Consider the following 11,427-nt stretch of genomic DNA (forward strand, 5'->3'; position numbering starts at 1 on the left):
AATCGGCACTATCAATATATATATATATATATATATATATATATATTCATTGTGGGCAAAACCAAGAAAAATATGCTAAGAGAGCTATGCTCATTAAAAGTATATTTTCATTCGTTCAGCCATTCCACTTCAGTTCCGCCATCTACATCACTTAGCAGTCCAGGAACCAATTCATCTATTTGCGAGATATTTACAGTACCAGCTCCACGGCCTTTTAGTGCTCGTGTGAGTGCATCTTGAACTGTTGCATGTTCTTTAATAGGTTCACGATGACGTTTTCGTGTAGATCTTGTCCCCTCAAGTCTTTCAATCTCTTCCTTAGTACGAGCCTTGCCGAGATTCCAGTTTTCACCATAAAGCGCCTCACCTACCTTTTGACGTCGCAATCGTTCCTCATTGTCAAATACCAAGTAGGAATTGAGATCTGTACTATCATCTAGCGACGGATCTTGCAAGACAATAAATTCCCAAGGAAGAGCAAGACGTCTTTCGCTATCATAGAGTACATCTGCCAATGAAGTTTGTATGTTGTCATTGTCTGCACCACCAATAGAAGAAGAAGGAGCACCAGCACCATCAATAGTAGGTAATGCATGAGGTGAACTTGGATCAGGGTCATTATCGTCTTCGGCAAAGTCAAAATCTTGGCGAATACTTAAAACATTAGGATCTTGTGTCATGAGTTTCCGATAATACGCCTTCATCTCATCTACTGGGAGATCCATCTGTGTGGGTAAACCCATTTCCATAATTGCTCCTATATTTTGAGTTGCAGTTTCAGAATCACTGTGTTCTCGTTTTACAAGAATCTTTACTTCCTCTCGTCTTACACTTTCTCGTACTGTTTCCGGATCCAAGGGTTTCGTATTGGGAAGACCAAGTATCTGCAATTGTTGTTGAGGAGATAGTTTTTCAAGATCTAAATTCTCTTCTGTTGGTGTTGTGTTCTCCAATTCACAATGACGTTTAAGAAAGAGGCGCCACTTCTCACAACGTTCCGGTGTTGCCGGTGTAGAAACTTTCGCCTCTGCAACGAGTTCATAATAGATAGAAGCCAGTTTACGCATTTCTGCGCTCAAATCCTCATCAGTAGTACGCGAACAGGACTTATTAAATGATGGTGGAAGAGAATTATCATCTTTTTTATAATCATCAATACTCTCTAACATTGCAGTTGTAGTCGCTGCAAATTCATCTACACGCTTTGCAACCGTTCCAGCAGTTAGTCGAACAAAACCACATACCTCATCTGGGGTTCGTGGGATATTAAACATGTAGCAAGCAACAAGAAGAGCGGCTACACAGACTCCCATTGGACGTCTACCACAGGCTATCCAGTCATCTTGCATAGCTCGAAGCACCTTTAATGCACATACCACGACAGCCCCTGTTGCTGGTCCAAGATTCATCTCTTCAGCGAAACGGTGTACCATACAAGAAGGATCAATAACAGGGACCTCTGTACGAGTCGCTTCGCAAATCTGTCGCATATAAGAAAGAATCTCATACGGATTCTCATTTGTCGCCTCTGAAAAATCGTAAATCATATGAGAAGTCCGCTCACGCCTACAAACAGCGTAGAGAGCAGCACAGAGAATAGCCGGTTTCGCCCCGGATATGGCGTTAATCCCTACCGCCAGTTTATACACCGCCACTGCCATTTCCACCATATCGTCGCTGATGTCGAGTTGCCGCGCAATCGCCACCATCCCTCGCCGCGCCGCCTCAACGGACGGCCGGGGGCCCGGCATTCGTGCGCCAATCGCCCCGCGTGTGGGCCGCAGGTGCCCGAGGGAACGCAGTCCGCGGGGGGCCGCCTTCTCGCCGCGGCCAAAGACGGGGTCGAGCTCAAACTGCTGGTCCTGCACAATATCTCCACACAGCGTGCACGTGATGGTCCCACGCGTGCGATCGCAATACTGCGCAGAGGCGGGGTGCGTACAGGCAGGCATGGCAAGACACTACCGCTGACTCGCTCCCCGCGTTGGGGAGAGGAACGTAACTCGAGTGAAGCCAGACAAAAGAAAAAAGAAAAGGAGAATGAAAGGATCACGCATGGAAACAAATCAAAAAAAAAAAAACACTCACATTTCTGCTGAAGCATAAGGAGCACAACTATTAAAAGGAAAGGCATTTAAAAAAAAAAGAAAAAGAAATTCAGACAGAGAGAGAAACACATACACACACACACACATATATATATATATATATATATATATGATCTCTTTCCCTTTCTCTTCAGCGTTTTAATCGTACTACTAGAGAGTGGAGATACAGACTTTTTCAATGAAGGAAAAAAAGGGAATTTTTTCTTTGCATTTCTTCTGTTGGGGTGTAAACCTAGAAGCAATTCAAATATTAATTCATTTCCAATCTTACCTAGATGAAATCCCTCCCGGTGCAATAAAGGCTTGAAAAACAAACCTATACCGTCCTTTTAGCTCACGTTCTACAACACGCTGAGCGCGATAGCATATTGCCTCTAGTTTAGCGTAAAAGGTAAACATATAGGCAGGTCTATCAAAAAAAACTTCTGTAATAACTTCCGTTGTACCGGAATCCTTCCGTGTCCATCCAATAATACGATGCCGCATTTGATGTGGAACTTCATGAGGCAAAACTTCAAAAAAACACTGTCGTAAAAGTTCTGTTACACGATCTACAGGAGTAATATCTGTTGATTCATGGCGAAAACATTCCCAGTCACCAGGTGTAGCATATCTACAAAGAAAATCTTTCAATTCTACAAGACCTGAACCACCCTTAACACTTGTTTCATGAGCTGCTGCAATCGGCAAAGACAAAGACTCAAAATCGGTTCGCATTGAAAAATACAGCTCACGATGTTTAGGAGTCTGTACCCTATCCATCATTGTTATGACCAGAATAACAGGCATTTTCCTAAGTGAAGCACGATGCACAACTTCTCGGGCAATTGTCTTTTGCTCAGGTTCAACAAAACCAAGACCAGCAGGAATTGTGAGAAGCACAACATCTGTTACCATTAATGCATCCCAGGCTTTTGCAGAAGGTGCGGCATGTCGTCGACGATCTTTTTCACCATTTACAATCACAATACCCGGGGTATCAAGCATTACTAGCTGCGTATTATGGACAGTAGCTACACCTTTAATCCAGTCTTTTGTAGTGCCACTGCGATTACAAACAGCGCCAATGTGACTTAATGAAAGAGCATTAAGTAAAGAAGTCTTGCCAGAGTTTTGGGGTCCAAGCAAAGCCACCTTCAGTATGTGTGCGTTAGCTGGCTGAGAAACATTGCTTGATGCCGAAGCGGTATCTGTGTTCGGGAGATCCGCCCACCGGGCCGTGTCTCGGAGCGGAAAGGCCTCCTCAACAGGGGTGTAGCGGCGGTCTGCGTAGATGCGGGTGAAGCGCTGGGCGACGGCGTCCACCTTCGCCCCGTCCTGCTGCGAGAGCACCGACGCAATGCGCTGTTCCCAGCGGCGGCGGCTGTGGAGACTGTTCAACCGCGCCGTGCTGCGCAGGAGCATGTGCCGCAGCAGGAAACACAATCGCAGGAGAACTGTGAAATGCAAATTAATAAGAAAAAGAGAGATGAAGAAGGTAAAACAGGGGAAAAAAACACGGAAAAAATATGTACAAAAGAGCACACTCAAGTAATATTAGTAATAAACGCAAAGTAAAAGTAAAAAAAAAAAAACAATAATCAGGAACTTTTGCTTCTATGTCATTACTTGTTTCCACTTTTCTACTGCTTCTTTCCAAAAAATCAAAAACACAAACGCAATGCTAACAGCAACAGCAAAAAACAACGATTAAAGTAAGAAGCAAAGGAAAAAAAACATCTGTAGCACCATCATTCAAAAAAAAAAAAACCCACCTCATACATTACCTTTAGTTAGCAATTGCACCAGTAATGAAATTAGAGGGGGAGAGAAACAGACAAGGAAGCAGATACAGGGAGTAAGACATGTAAAGAATGTAAAGTACATTGTGGAAAGACCGAAACCAAAACAAAGAAAATGAACAAACAGCCACAGACAGTCACAGATGAATCGAATGAAAACAAAAAAAAAAGAAAAAAAGAGCGGATAATCATATCCATAGTAATGAAAATCTTTTTTTTTTTACCGGTGATGTCGAAATGCCGGAACATTTTCCCACCGCTCTAACACCTCGGTCTCATTTAGGTAACTTAGATCAAATGAACGACTGTAACGCTGCTGTGTTGAAAAGCGACAAGAGCCCGCATTTTTTATATCAGTCTTTGTCACACATGTGGGTTCACCAAACTGTCCCTGTACAGATAACCAGGGTTCTACCCAATATACCGTCATGTTTTCCTCTCTCATCGCAAGATTCATCTGAAAATCAATAGCTTCTGTGAGTGGTAAGGATCGTAGTAATTTTCGTACCCCAGACTGGGACAGAATAAAAGCATGCGCACAACGTGATGCTTGTTTACGGTAAATATGTTTAGTAATATACTCAGTTTGTGATTTTCGCCGCCATGCGTAAAATCGCATGCAACCTCCAATAAAAATAGCATCGTACCCTGATGGAGTGGTACGTAGGACCTCATCTAGGCGCTTAACAAATCCTACACGTAACAGGGCATCATCCTCTAGAACAAGCACTGTTTGGTAATTGTGTTGGTAGGCATCGTAGTATGCGCTAAAGTGTTTGATTACCACACTGCGTTGCGCTGGTCCAAGGGGGCGTGGGAACAGTCCACACGTCTTGTATCTTCGACTCTTTGGACCAGAAAGTTGTTGAGGGTCGTAATAATGGAAACAGCTATCGGTGCTAGCGTTGAGTTCTTCCTTGTCAAATCCGAGGACCCACTCCGCTTTCACGCCATGGGCCCGCAGCATGGCCGTCATGTTACCGCGGCGGTGGCGCAACGGTGTGTAGTGCACAACGTACACGTGATCGATGCCAATGTGGCGGAGATGCGCGGCATGGCGCTCGGCTGCCGGCGTCTCCCGCAGCGATCGGCGGTAATTCGCGCCAAAGTACCCCGCGGCGCATCCCGGCAGCACAACGCCAGGCAACTCCGCCCCAGAGTTGCTGGCGGGATTGCCGTCCAGCACCGCCGACGGTGGGAGGAGCACCACCACCGCCACGACGGCCAGCGTGAGAAGCGGCAGCAGCAGCAGCAACCAGCGGCTTGAGTGGAGAAGCACACGGCTGTAGGGAGGCTTCGTGGGACGAAGGAACCGCGGGGCCATTCCCGCAGCTTTCCTCTCCAGAGATACAGGGAATAATCAAAGAAGAAAATAATAAAAGGGAAGAAAGTGAGAAGTAATTTAGTAATAATAATAATAATAATAATAATAATAATAATAATAATAATAATAATAATAATAATAATAAGAAAATTCTTACCTTTGATTATTACCAAAGAGGATGGTAATGTTAGCGACACGGAGATGAATACAAGAGATGGCACATCACGCATTACAATGCCAGTATAGCATGCTAACAAAAGAAGAAAATAATAATAATAATAATAATAATAATAATAATAATAATAACAATAATAATAATAATAATAATAATAATAATAGACAATCAGTCTACAGATCAGACTGACGCAATGCATCCTGAATTACGCGACAACATCGAGCAAAACGTGTTCCACTCCCACAGCAGCACTGTATAGAATCTGATGGTGTGTGAAGAATAAGTTCTTGAAATTCTTTATCCCGAACAGCGCGAAGAGCTTGTGGGGAACCGATATTCCTTAATGCTGTAAATACAGCATACTCTCTCCGAAAAGAAAAAATGGGAAGCTGTGCTGCAGTAGGACTAGTATCGCTACTGGTGTTGGTGTTAGTGTTTCTTGAAACCACATCCAATGTACTAGGACCTTCACCATAAGCATTCACCTCTCGCACCCTACGCATCCGCCCAAGTGAAGCGAAGATGAGAAAAAATGCAGAAATAATGATATACATACGAACAGAATCAAGATGTATTTTACCAACTGTTACTACTCCTACACACCAGACAATTATCCACACAATTCGACGCAACCAACGACGAAATCTACGCGATATAGTCCAAATTGTATGCACGTCACCAGGAGCTGTTGCCATCACACACACTTATAACAGATAATTCTATACATGCCAGTCCTGCATTCGAATATACAACTGGAGTACGTTTAACACACGATGAGCGGCCTTTTTTTTCTCTTTTTTCTTTTCTGTCCGTGTGAATGCCCTCCCACCCTGTGTAACTGCGTATGGTTCCAAAAAAAAAAAAACATTACAGAGAAAAAAAGTCAATTAAAAAAAAAGAGGTAGAGAGGAGTGCTGGAGGGAGGGAATGAAAACAAACAAACAGAAAAAAGCAAACACGAAAATCCAGTAAAATGAAAACAAAAAAAATTAATTTTGAGAAATACAACCCAAAATAGTTGTATTTTTGTGGTTTGCATAGCTAATTCATTCGATTTCCCATTTACAGAAACCGCAACATAAAAAAAAAATGAAAAGAAAAAGAGAGACTACTCATTTTGGGGTTTTATGCGCCATAATAATCTGACGCCAGTACGTCATACACAGAATAGTATTGTCAACCTTTGTGAATCTCTCTCTTGCCGTTAGCGCCAATGCTTGTGAGGAGTTCAAAAGCGAAGGTGTTACATCGGCAAAATTGTCAACGAGGAGTACAGGAAGTCCTGAGAGGAGACGTGAATCCATTGTAGAACGTTCCACAATAGGAACACTACCCATATAGAGAGCCTCCCAAAGACGGTGTGTATCCATACCATTTCCACGTGGTGCAAGCACAAATCTATGCTGACTCAACAAATAAAGATAAGATTGAACATCTCTTGCAGTGACTTTTACTCCTTTTCCCTTTTTTCGCTCTACAAGCGTGATATTTGATGAGTACCCCTCAAATGCCTTTTTAACTACTCGAAGAACCTCTGAACGATATGCATGATAACTTGATAAACCAAAAGCAATTAATAATAATTTTTTATTGTTATCCCCATCACGTGTATCATTCCTTGAACGAACATGATGAAATGATTCCCGATACACATCTATATGTCTACCATATGGATTATAATTATTTTCAATACCTATAGGTATAGGCCATAATTTTGGGTGTTCAATCGCGGTGTTGGTAGAGTACCACGCTAACACTCGCGGGTTATCAAGAACCCAATAAATCTGATAGTCGTAGAAGCGATCATTATTTTTATTGCGTAAATTTCGCCTGTTAAACGGAGCTGATACATCACTATTATGAGAAACTAAAACTAGTTGCCAATCTAAAGATGAACGTTCCACTTTTTTAAGACAGTATTCAATGAATTTGTCCATAAGATGGGTTTGCACAAACACAGATATAACCACTGGTACCATTACTTCTAATGGAGAATTTAATCTTTTAATTGCTTTCTGAGTCTTCATGGTACCAAAAAGGAGATTCAAAAAATTTTGCTGTTCCTGTTTTTTTAGTTTGTCATCAAATATAAGATGACAGGAGGATCGAAACCCATCGCCTGTAACGAAAGGGTCTGTAGAGCATAGACTGTATTCCTTAGCTTCCACCACGATTTCTTGTTCATCCTTTTTCTCTATACTGTCACGTTTGCTACTGTCGCCATCTTCTGCAAACATCACGAATGTTAGTGTACACAAGTAAATAAAGAGAAGCGCTGATACTAGTGCAAACCGCCGACTCGATGCGCTTCGAAACCTTCGAAACATCTTTCTATGTTCATCACACACACACACACACTAGATCATCATTTAGGGAATAAAATAGAAAAAAAAAAGAAATAAATAAATGAATAGAAATCAAATAACAAATAAATATAACCCTTTTGTTGCTGTTATTGCTGTTGTTGTTTTTTTTTTTCTCCTTTGTACCCCACTCAACCCCTCAGTATCATCCCTTTTACAGCTCCCAAGAATAAGAGCAAAACAAATTTAGTTTTTCTTCTCGTAAAAATAACTAGTCTACTACGGTGTCTCAACAGTTATATCGGTCCCTTGAATGTTATGTTTTCTTGCCGTTCCACGTCTGATGAATATCGTTATAAGCAGAAAACAGCCTCCCACCAATAACAGAAATACAAGAACAAATGGAATACGTGAAGATCCAGAGGAAGGTGTAACAGGTGGTTTAGGCACCTCCGAACAAAAATGTGCTGTGTGATTAACTTCACCAATACATACGCAACGGTTGCGGAAACACCATCCACTGGTACAATTATTACAAGAATACATTGCGACTGCTAATGGTGATAAAGCCGTAAATAATGGATCAGCATTTACGGAAACACCATCCATCGTGACTACGATAGAAAGTGGGTATTCGTTTTCACTAGTAACAAAGTTAAACAGGCGATCAACCACGGCAAAGGAATCCATTGCAGTTCCTAAACTTGTAAAAATAGGTTGATCATTTAAATAATCATACGAGTAAGCAATATCATTGGTTGTACGTGAAGAATTATTGGTTTCATTTACCTTAGGAAGGTAAACACGAAACTCTATACCAACGTCATCGGAAAAAGTACCATTTACAGCAAGTGCAATGTTACTTTGCTCTTTATATCTAGAAACTACAGTCCACCTATATTTCAACCTTCTAGGTGTATCACCATTAGGAATATAGAAAACACATGTAGCAGCAGAACCACTAAATTTTCCTGCATTAAGTGATAATACTGCAGAGGATGTAGTTGATCTTAAATATGCGACACTTAGCAGTGCGCCTGCCACCGTTTCATACCAAATACCAGAATCGATAGAAAAAAAAATATGCGGATATACATTCCTTGGAATTACGTCCGCTACCACTGAGATGGAACCAATTTCTGATCGACCACCGCATGGAGTTGGGAGTATTTTCGGAAATGGTGCTGAATTTACAACAAGAGGTCCATTTGATGGTACTGTATAAAGCGCATCACCCACAGCTGCACATAATTTGTATTGACCAGGGGTATCAATAACGAAAAATAGTACGAGGGAGCTGGATCCTGTACTATTTCTAGCTACTTCATAAACACCGATATCTTCACATGAGTATTCAATTCGCACAAGATGAAGAGGAAGCATATCTAAATTCCACCCATTTACTAATATCGAGATTCTTACACCTGTTACTAGATCTGATAAAGATGATGTATTTACCTCCCACCAACGTGCTAATTGTATTAATCCACTTGCTTCATCCACAACAGATTCTAGGGATACACTACCAAGACAATTTCTAGTTCGATTATAATATTCCATTTCTAAGGAAAAAGGTAAACGAATAAGTTGTACTAATACAAAATCTCCCACCATTAAGATATGAATTAAATCTGTAGTATAAAATGATAAACAATTGGAAAGTTGCTGTTTTATAGTATCAATACATTTAATCATATCTTTACATGTGGGACGTCCAACAAACCATGTAGTTGATGAAGTACCAAGAGGAAAAAAATTGTAATTGCAGACACGGGATGAACTATCACCTTCTAAAGGGTGAGAAGAGCTTGTTTTTAATGTTACAGTCACATTCATTGGCGCAGGTTGGGTGGGTTCAAGCAAAAAAAAGTTACCAACTGGAAGTTTCTCTAACTTGGCGTTTGTTGCAGTGGCAGTTAGCTTTACTCTTGACAAATCATCATCATCATCATCTGACTTAAGAGGTGGAAGAATAGTTATATTTAATAAAATAGGTATCATAGGGAAAGCGCGACCACATTCTGGTACTAAAAGCGGCATAGGCAAAGGAACTGAATAAAGTTTATAAACTGCAATACTCGTTTTTATTTGATGAAGATTATCAATATATGTACAATTAACAGAGAAACTACCAGGTGTGTCAAATCTAAGACTGTAAATTGGTTCTTCATCATCACCTAAACCTACCGCTAAGGATTGTCCTATTGGATCTTTGCATGTTACGTGTATAGGATGAGTATAAATAACATCTGCTGAAGGATTTAACAAAGGTAAGGTAGATTCAATAATCTCGTAAGTTCGCCACGTAATAGACTCAAGACCACCCAAATAAGTAGCTCGAACAGCTACGCTATTATTCCCCACACTATCAATAATAAAAATAGAACCATTAAGAGGTTTCCAAAATGAGTTGTTTATCGAAACTGTGTAATTTGCATGAGGTTTCAATTGATATACAAGACAAGAAACGCCACCAATATACTTTCCAGAGGCAGGGTAAACCTCAACTCGTGCTCCTGTTGCTTGAATATCATAAAAGGCGTTGACGATATATTTTTCATTTATTACAGCTGTTAAATTTGTGCTAATATTTAACCAAAAGGGACCCTCATAAGGAACTCCACGTAGATCTTTATTTTTAAAAATGAGTATAGTATCATTTTTTTTATAACCTTTGAGCATAACTAAAACAGGTTTATAATATATTTCGGTAAAAGGGGGAGAAAAATACACACTTGGAGTAGGTAATGAATATGGAACTGAGTAAAAAGCTTGTCGTATTAAGGTTTTTTGAGAACTAAATAATGCCAAGGCTCTCACAGTTGTATTCTTATCTAGAACAATTTGTCTAGTATATAATGTACCTGATGTAGTAGTAGGTTCCCTCCCATCCAATGTATAATATACTTGACAAGGGCGTGGGGAACATGTAATAGTAATAGGTCCATTTACCTGAAGTTGTGTACCAGATTTTGGATCAAACTGTAGTAGTGTATCTGGTGGTGTAAAATTACACGGAGGTTCCAAAGAACAAAATTGATATCGAGTGTATAAATCAGTAGTGAAGCAGCCTGGACGTTCAAGGCGACTTGGATTTCTGCAGTAGTTATGATCTCCCACTCCTGTTAAGGGATCTGGAACAGTTGTATCGTGTGCATGTGGATATTGTTCACTCCACTTTTGGCAAGGAATGCCACTTTCTGTGATGTTCACATGACCTCTGTAGTCCTCCCCGTTTGGGAGGTAATATCCCTCCACCGGGTCGCAGCCGCCACTCGGCCCGTCCACACCAGCGGCATCCGTGATAAGAACGCCTGCGGATGAAAACAATAAAGCAGCGAGCAGAGGCAGGAGGAGAGAAGAAAGAAGAGAGGGCATCGGTGTGACTCTAATGGAATGCTGTAGATATTTTTCTCCACTTACCTCCCTTTTAATTACTTTAATTGAAACCCCAATCAACAACACTAATAAAAAAAAAAAGAGAGAGAGAGAGAGGACCAAAGAATGGAATGGGATCTTTCGTAATCCAAAAAAAAAGAAAAAAAAGAAAACAAAACAAATAAAACACAATAATAGGGGGAAGGGTAAGTTATAGGTACTGTATTACTAGTAATAGGACTGACGACAACTCTTTGGGGTTTCTGTTCTCCCCCTCCTTGCATACAACTGCAGTGGATCTAATAGAAGGTCACATAATTGAAAGAAAATAAAGAAATAATGGAGGATACTTTTTTCC

General features: G+C 40.8%; 6 protein-coding genes across 6 annotated transcripts; all 6 read right to left on the minus strand.

Moving 5' to 3' along the window:
* Nucleotides 1-107: 107 nt before the first annotated feature.
* On the minus strand, nucleotides 108-1,952 carry LSM04_008230 (Transcription factor TFIIB; the record flags this gene model as incomplete). Its single annotated transcript, XM_067336782.1, has 1 exon — nucleotides 108-1,952. One exon carries the CDS (start codon nucleotides 1,950-1,952, stop codon nucleotides 108-110), a length of 1,845 nt encoding a protein of 614 aa, XP_067188936.1.
* A 423-nt stretch (nucleotides 1,953-2,375) lies between these two features.
* On the minus strand, nucleotides 2,376-3,512 carry LSM04_004425 (GTP binding domain; the record flags this gene model as incomplete). Its single annotated transcript, XM_067336783.1, has 1 exon — nucleotides 2,376-3,512. One exon carries the CDS (start codon nucleotides 3,510-3,512, stop codon nucleotides 2,376-2,378), a length of 1,137 nt encoding a protein of 378 aa, XP_067188869.1.
* Nucleotides 3,513-4,109: 597 nt separating this feature from the next.
* Nucleotides 4,110-5,213, minus strand: LSM04_008190 (uncharacterized protein; the record flags this gene model as incomplete). Its single annotated transcript, XM_067336784.1, has 1 exon — nucleotides 4,110-5,213. One exon carries the CDS (start codon nucleotides 5,211-5,213, stop codon nucleotides 4,110-4,112), a length of 1,104 nt encoding a protein of 367 aa, XP_067188935.1.
* Nucleotides 5,214-5,561: 348 nt separating this feature from the next.
* On the minus strand, nucleotides 5,562-6,083 carry LSM04_004933 (uncharacterized protein; the record flags this gene model as incomplete). Its single annotated transcript, XM_067336785.1, has 1 exon — nucleotides 5,562-6,083. One exon carries the CDS (start codon nucleotides 6,081-6,083, stop codon nucleotides 5,562-5,564), a length of 522 nt encoding a protein of 173 aa, XP_067188876.1.
* Nucleotides 6,084-6,500: 417 nt separating this feature from the next.
* LSM04_004785 (uncharacterized protein) lies at nucleotides 6,501-7,715 on the minus strand (the record flags this gene model as incomplete). The annotated part of the gene is made up of 1 exon (XM_067336786.1): nucleotides 6,501-7,715. The coding sequence occupies one exon, from the start codon at nucleotides 7,713-7,715 to the stop codon at nucleotides 6,501-6,503; it is 1,215 nt and encodes a 404-aa protein (XP_067188874.1).
* A 255-nt stretch (nucleotides 7,716-7,970) lies between these two features.
* LSM04_000996 (Kringle) lies at nucleotides 7,971-11,069 on the minus strand (the record flags this gene model as incomplete). Its single annotated transcript, XM_067336788.1, has 1 exon — nucleotides 7,971-11,069. One exon carries the CDS (start codon nucleotides 11,067-11,069, stop codon nucleotides 7,971-7,973), a length of 3,099 nt encoding a protein of 1,032 aa, XP_067188816.1.
* Between the last annotated feature and the right edge of the window lie 358 nt (nucleotides 11,070-11,427).

The sequence above is a fragment of the Trypanosoma melophagium genome (assembly GCF_022059095.1).
Source record: "Trypanosoma melophagium isolate St. Kilda chromosome Unknown ctg34segment0, whole genome shotgun sequence".
NCBI lineage: Eukaryota > Euglenozoa > Kinetoplastea > Trypanosomatida > Trypanosomatidae > Trypanosoma > Trypanosoma melophagium.